Raw genomic sequence first — 15,335 nt, forward strand, 5'->3', positions numbered from 1 at the left:
GCGGCAGTCGACTCACCGCTGTGAAGACGCCACAGTAAATTAATCTAGGTACGTCAACTTCAGCTACGCTATTCTCGTAGCTGAAGTTGCGTACCTTACATTGACTCCCTACCCACTAGTGTAGCCCAGGGCTTAGACTCACCCCAGCCCCCTAGACCTGAGAGTAAGAGCTGTAGCCTGAGCTGCAATGTGTACACTCCCAGATGCACTGTATACATGCTCTGGGTGCTCCTATAATACAAGTAAACAATGGTAATACATCTCAAGACTCATTAGAAGTTATTGGGACAAAACTGATAAATGTCTGCGTGCTCCACAAACAATAACACAGGTGGCCATGTGAAAATACAAGCAGAGTTGCATAATTTGGGACTGCTCCAGGTGTGCCTTTCGAAGTATCTATTCCTTTAATTCTATCAAACAGATATTCTGGGCTGTTGTATGGGATACATGCTGGTCAAAAGTGCCTCTGCTCCAATATAACAAAACCTAATGGGATTGCTCAAGCTTTTGAGAGAGAGAAGGAAACCTTCTCAACCTATTTAGAATGTGCCAGTCTAGTTACTTCAAGAGAGGCTCTCTCATGTGTGGTATGTACTCTATCTGCTTTCAAGAGAGACTGCCTTCTTACTGGGGCGGGGGGGGGGTGTTGATAGACTAATTTTTTTAAAAAAAAAACTTTTTTGACCAACACCTTTAAATAATATGTGCTTTAATTTTTTTTTAAAAATATTTTTTCTGATGCCTCGTTGAGGTTTATATGGGCCTTGTTATCTAGGGAGAAACTGACAGACTATGCATGGAAAACTGTAGGCAATGTAAAAAATCATGAAAAATAGCTAACTTCTTTTAGTTGTGATAATCTTAGAAGTTAGTTGTGAGTGTGGCATCCACAAGATTTTCAGTCAGAATTATGATCTTCAGGTTGGTAGTGATCATCTAAAAAAATGAACACTGCAGCTACATAGCTGATGTTCAGAAAGTAAGGATTCTGGAACTGACAATAGTCCGTTCTCAAACAGGCAATTGTTTTATAACTTTGTATGAGCCATAATATTGTACGCTAGCTTCTGCATGCTGTATCTGCTGTCCCCTGTCCTAACTTGTCTATGTGTCCTCATCTGTAGATCCTCCCTCCAGTTGGTGTGGGATGAACAGCTGTCTGGTGTTTTGGAAATAGTGATGTTGAATTTTTGGTTGCTGCTAAGTCCTCTGTGGCTTTTTTGGGGGGGCTACTTAGTCCATAGTGTGCTTAGTATTTTACTAGAACTGGCTTCGTTTTTTGAAGATTTTTTTCCCCAGATTCCTAAGAAGTGCCAGAAAAAAACTTTACATATTGTCCATATGTTCACATTGCTGGGCTAATGAAATTGGTGGTGTTGATCCACTACTAGTAAGTAAACAGTCAAACTACCAGGGTGGATTGATTTTAAATCGTTGATTTTAATTACAGTTTTGCATTTGTACTTAGTTATTTTCCTAAAGAAAGATAATTCTCATTGGTTGGTAACCATTAAAACATGAAGACACGCTATATCTATACACTTTTATTTGAGCCTTTATGTAGCTTAACTCTCATTTAGTCAGATCCTTAATTTTTACATTTTTATTTTGCTAGAAAACAGTGAATAATGCATTTCTTATTTACTAGATGATTAATTTTTTACTTGTGCAATGTGTCAAATCTATTTGGATGGAAATTCGAACAATTTAAAAATGCAAAAAAGCAGCATTTTAAAGTTATTTATTTTTTAATTAGTTAAATAAAACTACCTTAAATGTCCTGGATACATAAGAAAAAAGTTGATCAAAAATTATCAAAACATGTTTTGCATTTAAAACTTATTTATGAAGTAAAGGAACTATTATCTACAGTTAGTGAGTGAATCAACGTGATTGTTTCTTGTCATCATGTCCTTCCAGATTTTAGAACTAGTAGAAATCATAGATTGGAAGAAGAAAACAAGCTGTTTTGCTTTTTTCAACTTTAACTTTGAATGAACTAATAATTGAACTGAAATAATTAAATCAACTGAAATGGAAATATTCTCCCTGAACCTGCAGACAAGGTTACTGCTCTCAAAAGTGGATTTAGCATATCAGGAAACACTGGATCCAGGTGCTTAGCCAGTGGCTTCCACCAGTCCAGTACTTTGATTTTCTTTAAAACTCTGGTTGTAAAAATATACTGCTTTAATTTTTTTTTAATGTAAATTAAATTATTTTAATAGGTTTGAGTAAGTTTAGGCCTTAATGTATGTTGTCATAACTTCAAATTTAAATTTAAGTAAATATGTTTTTAAAAATAATCCTGCATTTAATGTAAATAAAATCTGATTTAAATTAAAAAAAAAAAATTTAAAAATTGATTTTTATCCTCCCTGCAAGATAACTGTTCCTCCATTTGGATGTTTATCTAGCAATTGGTAGGGGGTAGAGTTATCTATGTCCGAGCCAAGAAGTTTCAGTATTTCAGTTCCAGACTTGGAACTCCTTAGCAGAAAGTAAATGTAGACATTGAGAACCAAAAATGTTTTGGTTCCAGATATGAACAGTTTTTTCACTGACCTCTTTTTAGTCTCATGCATATAAATTTTGTATTGCTGCATCCATTGATAATTGGTAAGTTTTGTATTTCAAAGACTTGGCTTAACCTACATATTATTTAACCAACCCAAAAGTCACTTAATAATTCTATTGTTTATCACAACTTTAATAAGTTGTGATATGCTAGAGCATAATTGATAATATTTACCTTATTTACCTTAATTTTGTTCCATACTTTTGGTCCATTTAACAGACACAACTGGCAGCATCTACTCAAGAGATTGGTATTAAAACAGCAGATGCATTTCAGGGTCAAGACTATTGGTATTTCCTCAATTTCATAAACACTAAATTAGCTCACAAATTATACCTGTAAATCAAGTGTGCAGCTTGTTGTGAAAGAAATGGAAATGGGATGGGTTTGGTCTTTTTTATGTCCTGCAGCAATGACTTCTTGCGCTATGGCCTTATCTGACCTCACAAAGTATACAGAGCTGACTTTGACAGTACTTGGATGAGAAATGTCCAAGGAAAATCCAGGATGCAACTGGAAACAGGGACTTGTGTGAGTAATTTAGTAGCTGGCACTTTCCTTCTGAGTTCCTGCTGAATCAGTTCAACACACTGTTCAGGGTGTTGTGTCATTGGAAGTATCATTAGTCCTGAGGTAGTGATGAATTTTTGTTTAGGGAGCTACACTCTGTACTGAGCTTACTGGTGGGTAGGTGTATGGGTGTGTGTGTGAGAGATGCCCCTTTTTGCTAGATTCCCCTTGCTAAAGTGCACTTTGGAAGTACTCTCAAATTCAGAATTACTGCCACAGCTATATTTTGTCCTTAGAGATTGTCCCTAAGGATTTTTTCAGACAATTGAAAATATCCTGTGTGCTTGTTTTAAAAATAATAACCAAAAAAATTAAATAGTCCTTTTATAATCCTTGTATCATGGTAATGACGTACCGAGTCACACAATAGATTCCTGCCAGCACTGCAACTGTCATATCTTTAGAATGTCAAGATTCTCAGCCTTTCAATTTTATGTATTTGTGTGTCATGCTGATGGTTTGAGATGACAGACTTTAAAATTAACCCTGGCCCATCACACCAGTTTGGGAGTTTCAGTACTTGTCTAAGACTGAATAAAAGCAAGTCCTATGGTAATATTTAATCTCTGAAAACGGAAGACGTTTATAGTCAGTGTGTATGAAATGTGATTCAGTTCTCTGAAAACAGAGTTTGCTAACCTGACTTGATTATTTAAAATTAAGAGGTTTAATTTGCTTTCAAGACAACAGCAGCTTTAACATTATGGGTTGTTACACCATGCATTGTAGTCAAACTATTATTGCTCCCTCTTAAGTCTCTGGTCACATCTCCTCTCAAGCTACTATTCTGAATACCTCATTCATATCCTTTTCCCAGGACCATGTCTGTGCCTTTCATAAGGCCCCTAAATCTGGAACTCCCTTTCTGACCCCATCCTGTTTCCAAGTACCTCCTCTAAACTCTCCACCAAGGAAACTTAAACTGTGGTTTCTTTTTAAATTATTGACTGTTCTCAGTTGCCTGCATTATTTTCACGAGCAACCAAATGTTTGTATTTTCACCCTTGTTCTCTTACAGTTTGATTATTCCCTTAGTCCCCCACAAGGCAGATTGATTGATTTATATCAGTGATTTAATTCAGCAGCAGGAAATCTTGATATCCGTAATCAATTTTAATCTTGTTTTTCATTTGTACTTCTTATTTGTCTAAAGAGAGGTTGATTCTCATTGTTTTTAATTTGGTACTACTTTTTGTTAACCAGGAGGATAAACTATAGCAGTTGTATAACTTGGCATATACTTATTCAGATTCTTAATTTTTGCTCTGTTAGAAAATAGTGAATGATGCATTTCTTATTTCCTAGATGATTAAGTATTTACTTGTGATTTGTGTCAAACTGCATTTGGATGGAAATTAAAATTCAATTAAAATGCACAAAAAGAATAAAGTAGTTTATCAGTTTTAAATAAAATTATCTTAAATATTGTGGATACATAAGGAGAAAAGTGAGTTTATGAAAACATGTTTTGCCTTTAAAACTTATTTATTAAACAAGGAAAGTATTAATAATTAGTGAATTGATGTGATTTGTTTCTGGTCACCATGTCATTAAATATTTTAGATCTAGTAGATCTCATCCCCTCTCACCTCATTTTTATTCATAGATAGTAACAGGAAAACAAGTTTTCATGCTTTTTCAGTTGGTTTCCCAACTCTGAACAAATAATTTAACTGAACTAGTTGAATAAACTGAGATGAGTGAAATATTTTCTCTGCAACTGCGGAAGCTATCAAAAGCTGATTTGTCGCTTCAACAGTCTCTGGTTCCAGGTGTTTGACCATTGACTTCCACCAGTTCAGTGGTTTGAAGTTTCTTTAAAACTTCAGCAGCAAACATGTACTCCTTGAATATTATTTTTATTTAAATTATCTTACTATATTTTATTAAGTTTAGGCCTCAACACAGGTCATCATTTTAATTACATTTTATTTTTAAAAATAAACCTATTTAAATTTTTAAAAACATCTTAAATCATTGTTTATCTACCTCAGTCCTGCAAACAAAATTGCATGAACAGAGTCCTGTTCCCACACAGAGCTGCCTTTAAGCCAGTACGGCCCTACATAGTTTTCTTTGCAGGCTTGGATCCTGGAAGCAATTTGGGTTAGACCTGTATTCTTTTTTGTGAAGTGTCATGCACTTCTGTGGTGCTGTATAAGTAGTAAATAGCAGTCACTACAAAAGGTGGTATCACATTCCCAAATCAAGAATTCATATGCCAGGTGTCCTTTCAGGCAATCTTTGAGTGAGTGGCATAATGGGATTCTAATGCAGTAGATAGAGCACAAGCTGGGTCTGTATCCATATGTGCCTGGGTGGGACACTTTTAAAGAAATGTGACTAACACAGGTCCTTCTGATTCCCTAATGTTTTCATCCACTTAAACATGTTTAAAGTTTGCTCCATATCAGTTTGCACCAGGCACTGGAAAGGTTGTATGAGAAGGAGGATTAGAAAAGCAGAATTACCTAATTTTATTTTCACTTTTTTTGAGCACACCATAGTGTGTGCAGAGCAAGATAAATGAAAGCTGTGGCAGGCTAAGCAGCAACTGTATTGAATGCAAACCAGGGGAAACAATTGGGCAAGAGTTTATTCTTCTGCACCTGTGGGACAAAAAACGTATAGGCTATTCAAGGATATCTTTAACTACACGGAGTAACTGAACATATCTCTGAAACTTTCTTATATTGATAACCTATTTTCATGGATGTATTGTCTATTTATGAATGTATTAATTTCACTACTACTGCACTCAAAATCAAATTACCATGCTAAATTCAAGCACTCTTTTGTTTGTTTGTTTTTTTTAACAGCCACAGTGGAATGTTACAATCCAAGAATGAATGAATGGAGCTATGTTGCAAAAATGAATGAGCCCCACTATGGTCATGCTGGAACTGTGTATGGGGGATTAATGTATATTTCAGGTAAATCGTTCTTTTAAGTTTATGAACAAAACCCACCACACATGAGGCATATTGGCTACATACTTTTTCTTACTCCAGTGGGTGAAGGAAGATTAAAAGAATTGTTCTTACTTTAGATATAAAACATCTGCATGTTTCAAACAGTGATTCATAGCTTCATACAAAGTTAGTCAAATAACACACACTTACTAAATCTCTAAAAGAACCATTTTAGATAAAAATACCGCTGTTGGTAGATACTTATTTTAAACCTGTCTAATTTGCAATGCTCACTAGTACATCTTAACCTTCAGTGCTGCATTTTTATGAACACAAACACTCATAGTTGTCAAACAGAATTTGTCATTTTGCCCTTAGATAAGTAGTTACCTCACTAAGGATTGGAAAGGTTACATAACACTACAAATACTGAGATAAAAGTATCTACTTATGTAAGACAAAGTTGGAAGGATTTTAAGGTTAACCACAGTATGTGAGTGGTTTCAGAGTAGCAGTCATGTTAGTCTGTATCCGCAAAAAGAACAGGAGTACTTGTGGCACCTTAGAGACTAACAAATTTATTAGAGCATAAGCTTTCGTGAGGTACAGCTCACTTCATCGGATGCACAGAATGGAACATACGGTAAGATAGATAGATTGTGTATATACACAATCTATCTTACTATATGTTCCATTCTATGCATCCAATGAAGTGAGTTGTAGCTCACGAAAGCTTATGCTCTAATAAATTTGTTAGTCTCTAAGGTGCCACAAGTACTCCTGTTCTTTTTTGCAGTATGTGAGTGGTGTCTTTACTTCTTTCACTGCTTCTGTGTTGCTGTAACTTTTGATTGGTCCTGTGCCTCTGAAAGGCAATAATGTAATGCATGCTGTTCAAATCAGGATCCATAGTTATCCTGAGAAAGAAAGTTCTCTGATCTCCCATATAATTATTCTCCTTTGAGGGGAATTCCATGCCAAGTCAATAAATGGTCCCACCTGATGTACTCTGATTTCACATGCTTTCCCTGGGTAGTGGCATTTAGTAGGCTCCATGCCCACATTTTTGCCTCATGCTTGTTCTAAATAACACTTGGCTCAGAATTTCCACTGACCTCAGACAAGGACACTTCCTTTTTATAGCGATAGTGCAGCTGAAATGAGTGCATTGCACCCAGTGTATATTTTACAACCACTCTAAGAATTCTGTTTGCCCTCCTTTAAGAACTCAAATACAAATATTCTATGACATTGGTTTATTAGATACAGTTTGAAGCCAGGCATGATAGGGTGGTTTTAGTAGATGGATTTCTCATCAGAAGGGATCTGTATTTTTTTACATGTTACATTTTAGATAAAATCAGGGATTTGTCATGTTGCAAAAGTTGTTTTAAAGTTAGATTCCTCCCTTTCTAATTTATTTTCTATCTACGTATCTTTAAATTATTAGTGAGCTTACAGTCCCTGCTGCAGCTTCTCACCTCGCTCTTTGTATTCCCCACAGGTTTTCTCTGTCTGTCCATATAGACACCCTTACGGGTGCTATTACCTTAGTGATGAAAACAATGTCAATACCTAGACAGTCTCTCAGTCGAATGTTCTCTTGTTCAGGTTTTTATCATCTGACAGACTGCCAAGCACTCATAGTGGTGGCTGCCATTAGGTGGCTTAAGCAGCTCATTAATCCTCTTTTTGTTTCTTTGCTTGCTTCCTTTCCAAAGAGCTCTTAGGGGCTTTTTTAAATGGCTTTTACAGAAGTCAAGGATTCTGCAAATCCTGTGATAATCAAAGCATTACAGTTTAGGTCAAATCACTTAGACTTATGCCTGTCTTCTGAAAAAGTCTGGTTTTATAGCGATCTCCTACAGTTAAACAGGTAGTTGTATAATTGTCAGAAACAATGCCATCTTGAACACATCTGTACTGGCTGAAATTAGTGTAGCTGCTTTCTCTAAGCTCACCTGAAATCTTCATGCAGTAGGGAGCAGCTTGATCTTGTGGTTAGAGTACACTACTGGGAGTTGGGAGACTTGAGTGCCAGTGTCCGCTCTGCCATTTTCTTAATACGGCCTTGGGAAGGTGTGAGAACTGAAGGCCAGTTAGGAGGAGCGGGTCAGGCTTTTAGGTTGACCAACTAGTGTGCGCCCAAGCCTCAAAGGTTCTGGGCATATGTTGCTGCTTGAAAGAAATTTGACTTTTTATAAATTTTATTAAAACAAAAATTAAAAAAAAACAGATCACCAAAGCTCAACCTACTATTAATATTAAACTTAACTAACCGTAAAGTACTACAACTGTCAAATAAAGGGCAAATCGAACATGTTAGACTCAATATTGAATTACAGTTAAATCATCAAATTAATACGAAAAATGATCAGTCTTTTTACAGATTTTAAGAAGGTGCCTGTCCGTATTGTTATAATTCCCATCTAAGGAATTTTGACCAGAGGGAGTCAAATCTATAATTGCTTAATACTAAAGCCAAATTATTATCTAATGTCTGGACAACCTCAAAGCCAATTTTAGAGCTTACTCCTTGGATTTCAGTATGATGGCTAACCCTTCCTCCCCAGAGATGGTATAATACAGACTGTAACAGGAAATTCTTGATAAGCCATTGTTTAACAACTCTTATTTTCCTGAAATTGTCAGTGACAATCTCAATTCTTTCAGTTCTATTAAACACAGGACACACAACATACTCTAATGAGTATCTCTGTGAGACATTTAGAGCTAATTATACCTGGGGAAATTTTCTTTCAGGCTCCGTCCCTGTCTGGCCTTCATGAGTGCAGCCCCAGTTTCACTTCCATGCCCTAAACATAAAAAGGTTAAAAACAAGACAAAAACCCAAAAAGAAAAAATTCTATTTAGAATAGCAAGGGCTATACAGACTCTTCAGCTCTCTGTCTCCTAGAGTTTGGAACTGCAGTCAAGGAGTCAGATGGTGGTGATCTGCTGGCACAGCACTTGTTGCTTGTGGGACTCCTTCAGGTACAGGTGAAGGCCAGAGAAGGCTGTAATGGCTTTGTAGTTGATGTGACTTCCTCTCTTCAAGTTTATCAATATTGGGGATTTTGGCAGGTCAGTCTTCTCTCAGATGACTTAGTGACCCAAAACAGCAAGGCTTCTTGGCCTTACCCTTGATTCAGAGTCTGTGACCTTAGCTACTCAGCCTTAACTACCTACATGGAGCCATGTAGCTTGGTCCAATCAGGAGCAAATTTGGTCAGGAGAAAGCGTCAATATGGAAAAGTCCTACTTAAATCAGCCATTTAAGAACTAGTCAGTGTTTTGCATACCTGAGAAACTGAGTCTGTGATCTCCTCCCCCTACCCTCCAAGTATAAAAAATATCTCGTACATTAAATCTCTTTTTAGGAAGCTGGCATGATCTTATGTGGGTGAAAGGTCTTAAGGTGATATTAAATCCCCAGTTTACAGTAAGTTCAATATGAAATTCTATAAAAATAGCTTATTGGAAAAAATCCTAGTAATAAAACCAGTCCCTCCAAAATCATTCATCAGCAAAATTAAAAATAAATTCAAATTTATTATCAGTTTCATCATCTTCAATTTCTTCTTCCCTCATTCTTTTTGACCTTCCATTCCAGCACTAGGCTATTGGTCAAAGAGCTTACTTTCTGAACTCTTCGTTTTTACATAGAAAAATTACTTTATAGCTTATCAAAAAGAAGCCCATTTGAAATATAAACCCCTACTTTTTATATAAGGGTCTATATTCCCATATAAGCTGTCCCTCATTTAACTCCCTGTTGCTTATTTTCTTTATGGTGCATTTGTTGTTGGAGCCATTGATGGAGATTATCACTAAATAGAGGGAGGAAAAATCTTGCTATCAAGGCATGTTCCTGTAACTCTACAGACATTGATAGCCCTCTCTAATGCCGGTGGTTAAAGAAAAGGTACTATGTTAAAGAGCAGCTATGTCTAAGGAAGCATGAGGTTACGCACTCAGGGTCACTGGCCAACTACTAAAGTTTACAAACTTATGTGACTGTCCCATTTTATGCTTTCGTTTGTAGGAAGCGATCTGAGAAGTAGGTAAGTGGCCTCTGAAATTTGCGCTGTTTGAAGGGATGTCAAAGTTTGCTGTTCAGCATCAGCTGAAGTGGCAGTAGTGACGCGACTTGAAAGTGAGTAAGTGCTGCTTGGAAATGGGTCAAATGGAACAAAAATCCTTCCCCAGGCAGCACTGTTCATTTCACTCAAAGCCACCACTTCTGGTTCCTCAGCTGATGTCAGAGTCCCTCTGATATGCACTTGACAGAGATGCTCTTCAGAAGTAGCTTACTCACACTTGGACAATTGCCTGTCACTAGAGAGCCGGTAAAAGGGATGCTAAATAGTAGTCTGATTTCATAGTAGCAGCCGTGTTAGTCGGTATCTGCAATAAGAAAAGGAGTTCTTGTGGCACCTTAGAGACTAACAAATTTATTAGAGCATAAGTTTTCGTGGGCTACAGCTCACTTCATCGGATGCATAGAATGGAACATATAATGACACACACACGCACACACAGTTGGAAGTTGCCATACAAACTGTGAGAGGCTAATTAGTTAAGATGAGCTATTATCAGCAGGAGAAAAACATTTGAAGAGGATTAAGAGGAAACTTTTTTTTCTCCTGCTGATAATAGCTCATCTTAACTAATTAGCCTCTCAGTTTGTATGGCAACTTCCAACTTATCTGTATGTGTATATATATATATATCTTCTTACTATATGTTCCATTCTATGCATCCGATGAGGTGGGCTGTAGCCCACGAAAGCTTATGGTCTAATAAATTTATTAGTCTCTCTAAGGTGCCACAAGTACCCCTGTTCTTTTTAAACAGTAGTCTGTCAGATTGGGACCATGAGCAGGGACAGTGTGCTCACTTTTCTCAGAACTGTTGCTGGTTCTTTAATTTCAGGCTCTTGAGTTAAATGAAAGTGGGGAAAAGTTTGCCAAATCAGAAAGTTTCAAATGGGAAAGGAGTGCAACTATTTTCTCTCTTTTTTTAAAAGATTCATATAAACAATGGAGAATTAGTCAGAGAGCAGAGTTGCCTCTCTCAAATCCACAACTAGAGGGGAACCTTTGCACAAGTATATCTCACCAGTTCAGTTCAGAGGGCGGGCTCAGCTGCTTTCTCAGGAACAGTACTCTCCCCTCTTCAGGACTCAGCAGAATCCTCTTCACATAGTCCAAGTTCTGTGTTGGCAAAGAGGTAGAAACTGGGTAATCTGTAATGAGGAATGGACAGGATGTAGATGGAGCCAAGGGAGATGCACCATCTATGGCTACATGGAGCTTACTCAGAAAAGAGAATACAGCCTGGGACTATGTTATCTTGTTGATTGAGCCATTCCCCAGAATTCCCAGGGGCGGCCACACTCCGAGTTTCCCTACTAATGCAGGTGCCATGGTGTGGAGATGCGTGTGCTCCACACAAACGGTTCTGGTCTCCCATATCTATATCCTTGAGCAGTGGTTCTCAACCAGGAGTACGTGTACCCCTGGGGGTTCGCAGAGGTCTTCCAGGGGGTACATCAAGTCATCTAGATATTTGCCTAGTTTTACAACAGGTTACGTAAAAAGCACTAGCTAAGTCAGTACAAACTAAAATTTCATCCAGACAATGACTTGTTTATACTGCTGTATCTAGGATACACTGAAATGTAAGTACAGTATTTATATTCCAATTGATTTATTTTATAAATATATGGTAAAAATGAAAAAGTAAGCAATTTTTCAGTAACTGTGCTGTGACACTTCTGTATTTTTATGTCTGATTTTATAAGCATGTAGTTTGTAAGTGAAGTGAAACTTGGGGTATGCAAGACAAATCAGCCCCCTGAAAGAGGTACAGTAGTGTGGAAAGGTAGAGAGCCACTGTCCTTGGGGATCTTCTAGAATTTGTTGAAATACTGTTACATTTTTGCTATGACTTGTTTATTCCAGGGTCAATATTACTTTGATTTTCTTTCTTTCTATAGGCGGAATTACCCATGATACTTTCCAAAAAGAACTTATGTGCTTTGACCCCGACACAGACAAATGGACTCAGAAAGCTCCAATGACAACAGTTAGAGGTCTGCACTGCATGTGTACTGTTGGAGACAAGCTTTATGTTATTGGCGGAAATCACTTTAGAGGAACAAGTGATTACGATGATGTTCTAAGCTGTGAATATTATTCGCCCACCCTAGACCAGTGGACTCCAATTGCTGCTATGTTACGTGGGCAAAGTGATGTTGGGGTTGCTGTCTTTGAAAATAAAATCTACGTTGTTGGAGGCTACTCTTGGAATAATCGTTGTATGGTGGAAATAGTCCAGAAATATGACCCGGAAAAGGATGAGTGGCATAAGGTCTTTGACCTCCCAGAATCACTTGGTGGCATTCGAGCCTGCACTCTTACAGTTTTCCCACCAGAAGACAACACAGGGTCACCTTCTAGAGAGTCACCTCTGTCGGCACCTTAAAAAAATCCTTTGACTTACGGTGTTGTGGTAATACCTTTGCACTGCATCATGGAGTGTCTCATTTTTCTTCAGTAGTATCTGTTAGGCTTAGCCTACAGCAATTGGTACAGTTACTGAGGGAGAAAAAAAAAAGACTTTGACATTACTTGTGCTGTTTGTTTGGCCTAGAATGTTTATCGAGTGGTTAGCAAAGATTATGGAAAAATGTACTCAACAGAGCCAAATCTTTAAAAGTGAGAAACAAGATATTGTCTATAAAATATATGAATTAGGTACGTTTTTAATGTTGTGTATTGGGTGTGAGGTACCTTACAACTTACATTAGGAAGCCCAATAAATCAAATTGGAAGGGGTCATAGTGAACGTGTAATTATGTTCACTAACCTTCATATTTGAAAGTCTTTCTTCCTTTCATCTTTGATTGCAGATTTTAAAGGGAGGCGGCCTGCACCCATGTGAACTATGACAAAAGGTTGCCAGCAGGCCTGAGCTACCTCCCTCTTTTCACAGAGTATTTTTGACACATCTCTTTACCTGCCCAACTGGGTGGGTGCTTTAAGAGCATATGGAGTTTCTTAGGCAGACAGGAGAAATCAAATAATAATTTAAAAAATATTAATATTATGCAACAGGTGGACCCTGTGTAGGCTGGGTTTTTTTTAATAGCATATATTGAGGGGTTTTTCCCTGACTCAATTAAGTGACACTTCAAACAGAAGACTTAAAATGTTTGGGCTTTTTAATTTTTGGTCTCTTTCCCCTCCCCCACACACCCAGTAATCAGCTTCCGTTTGTAAGGGAGCATAAGCTATTAATAAATTGGAATTCAGTACAGTTGTATGACCTGTTGTATGCCTGTATTGAGTTATGTAGATAAGGGCTAGGAATGTTAATTCAAGCCACTAAATTTGTCCAAATTGTTCCTTCAGATCAAATTTAATCTAATTTTTCTCCTTCGCTGTTGAGATAACTTACATATTACATGTCCTTTGTATAGTCTCAGTTAATAAGGTTATTTAGCACAAAGTGCAGCTTCAGCAGGAGAGCTGCTTTTTGCTCAGTGAACTCAGACTACCATGTTTTACCTTCTTTTGTTCAATAAAACTTTTAACTGCAATTATTCAGCCTAAGATACCTCATTAATGTTGCTTTGATTTTCTTCTTCTGCTCACTGTTACCAGGGATACACATTGCATATATATGTGTGGGTAGATTAACTTGCTAGGAAACCAATGCACAAGTGGTCTCAAATGGGTACTTTGACCTACTTTCAAGGCACTATTTTGGCCATACTTGTCTATTGTAATTTTAAGGACTGAAAATGTGGAAATGTCTGAACAATTGTGCATAGAGTGAGCTAATATGTAAATGTTAAGCAGTACAAATGTACTACACAGTAATCTTTATCGGTTCCAACACAGTAATTTGCTTCTGAATATGGTTTTTTTTTTTTAAGTTCTGGTTTTAAATCAAATTAAATTTAAAATGCAGGGCAAATAATCACAAATGTTAGTCAGTTTTGATTATCTGAACGCAAAATCCTCATTATTTTTGGCTTTCCATCATAAAAAGCACAAGAATTTGCACTAATTGCTAGCAATCATGGTGGCTTTTGCAGACATCTGGAGATGGGTGTTTACATTCTTTGTTATTTTATTATGGTATCTATTACCAGTTACAATATAAATCTTAGTAGCTTGCTCTCAGCATAAGCATTCTTTTCCATGTTTTTCCACTATAACAATATTGGGTTTGAACCCCAAATCTTCTAACTGCTGGTGTGTGTTTTTCTCTGATGGAATTTAATTGGTCAAGGGTCCTTCACTCATTTTTCAAATGTACTTTTATCACAGGTTTCATATTTTAACATTATTTTGCTTAAAAGCAAAGTGGTTCTTCCTCAAAACATTTTCTAACTCTGGGCTACTTATGTTGAGTTACCACAAGTTATCCTGTATAGAAATGAAAGATGGAATGTTCTTGGGAAATATTTGACCTATTCAAGATCAAATGAGTATTCTAGGTAAAATATTTTGTTCCACTCATAGGAAACAGAAGATGAGCAAATACTGCTGTCACTGATGCAGGTATTTAACATACACTTTACCTAATTTTAGCTTAAATGCCACCTCTAGTGAACTATTGTGAACATAAAACCCAGAGGCCTGTATCATACTTACTTTATTTTTCAACTAGAAAAGAAATCCTCCTCCTAGAAAGAGAAACAGCAACTCATTTTGGATGATTCAAGTATGGTTTTGGTTTCTGAATCCTTAGGGTCCACTTCTTGAAAGTGGATCTTAGCCCTGATGGTCTGCACTCTGAAGATGCTGATGGTGGAAAGACCCTTTGGAGATACCTTCCTGAAGATTAGAAGAGGAAGTCTAGCAGCTTCCCTGTCGGAGAGCAGGTAACTGGAACATAGCAACTCTTTCAGCTTTAGGGATTCTTTTTAATGACAAAATGTTAGCTATAATCCTTAAATGCAACGTGCTTGTGTTGAATTTCTGCACCAACACTGGATGTATATGGGATAATGGATTAGATTTGTCCTTAAATAAAATGCTTCTCCTTTTGAATTTTTTTCCTGTTATTTTTATGGCTAAAGAATTCTACCACACAATGAAATTATTTCAGATCAGTTCACCAGGACTTAAGAGTAAATCTCAAAGACTCAATAGAGATGGCAAATTGTTTTTCTTTTGTGGTGCGCTGTTGAATGGCTTGACACTGACTGCATCTCTTTTCATGATAGCCTGAGAGAACCTCAGTCTGTGAATCTA

General features: G+C 37.0%; 1 protein-coding gene across 8 annotated transcripts in view; it reads left to right on the forward strand.

Moving 5' to 3' along the window:
- Positions 1-15,085, forward strand: part of KLHL13 (kelch like family member 13) — a 126,806-nt gene extending 111,721 nt beyond the window's left edge. For 5 of the 8 annotated variants that reach the window (XM_077826453.1, XM_077826452.1, XM_077826455.1 and 2 more), the window contains 2 exons: positions 5,971-6,084; positions 12,065-15,085. In XM_077826453.1, the coding sequence (XP_077682579.1) occupies positions 5,971-6,084; positions 12,065-12,552 (602 nt within the window). In that variant the 3' untranslated portion in view covers positions 12,553-15,085. The remainder of the gene's footprint in view (positions 1-5,970; positions 6,085-12,064) is intronic. The other 3 variants (XM_077826457.1, XM_077826456.1, XM_077826458.1) reach the window with 1 other exon arrangement.
- The last annotated feature ends 250 nt before the right edge of the window (positions 15,086-15,335 follow it).

Source organism: Eretmochelys imbricata, chromosome 9 (genome assembly GCF_965152235.1).
Source record: "Eretmochelys imbricata isolate rEreImb1 chromosome 9, rEreImb1.hap1, whole genome shotgun sequence".
Lineage (NCBI taxonomy): Eukaryota > Metazoa > Chordata > Testudines > Cheloniidae > Eretmochelys > Eretmochelys imbricata.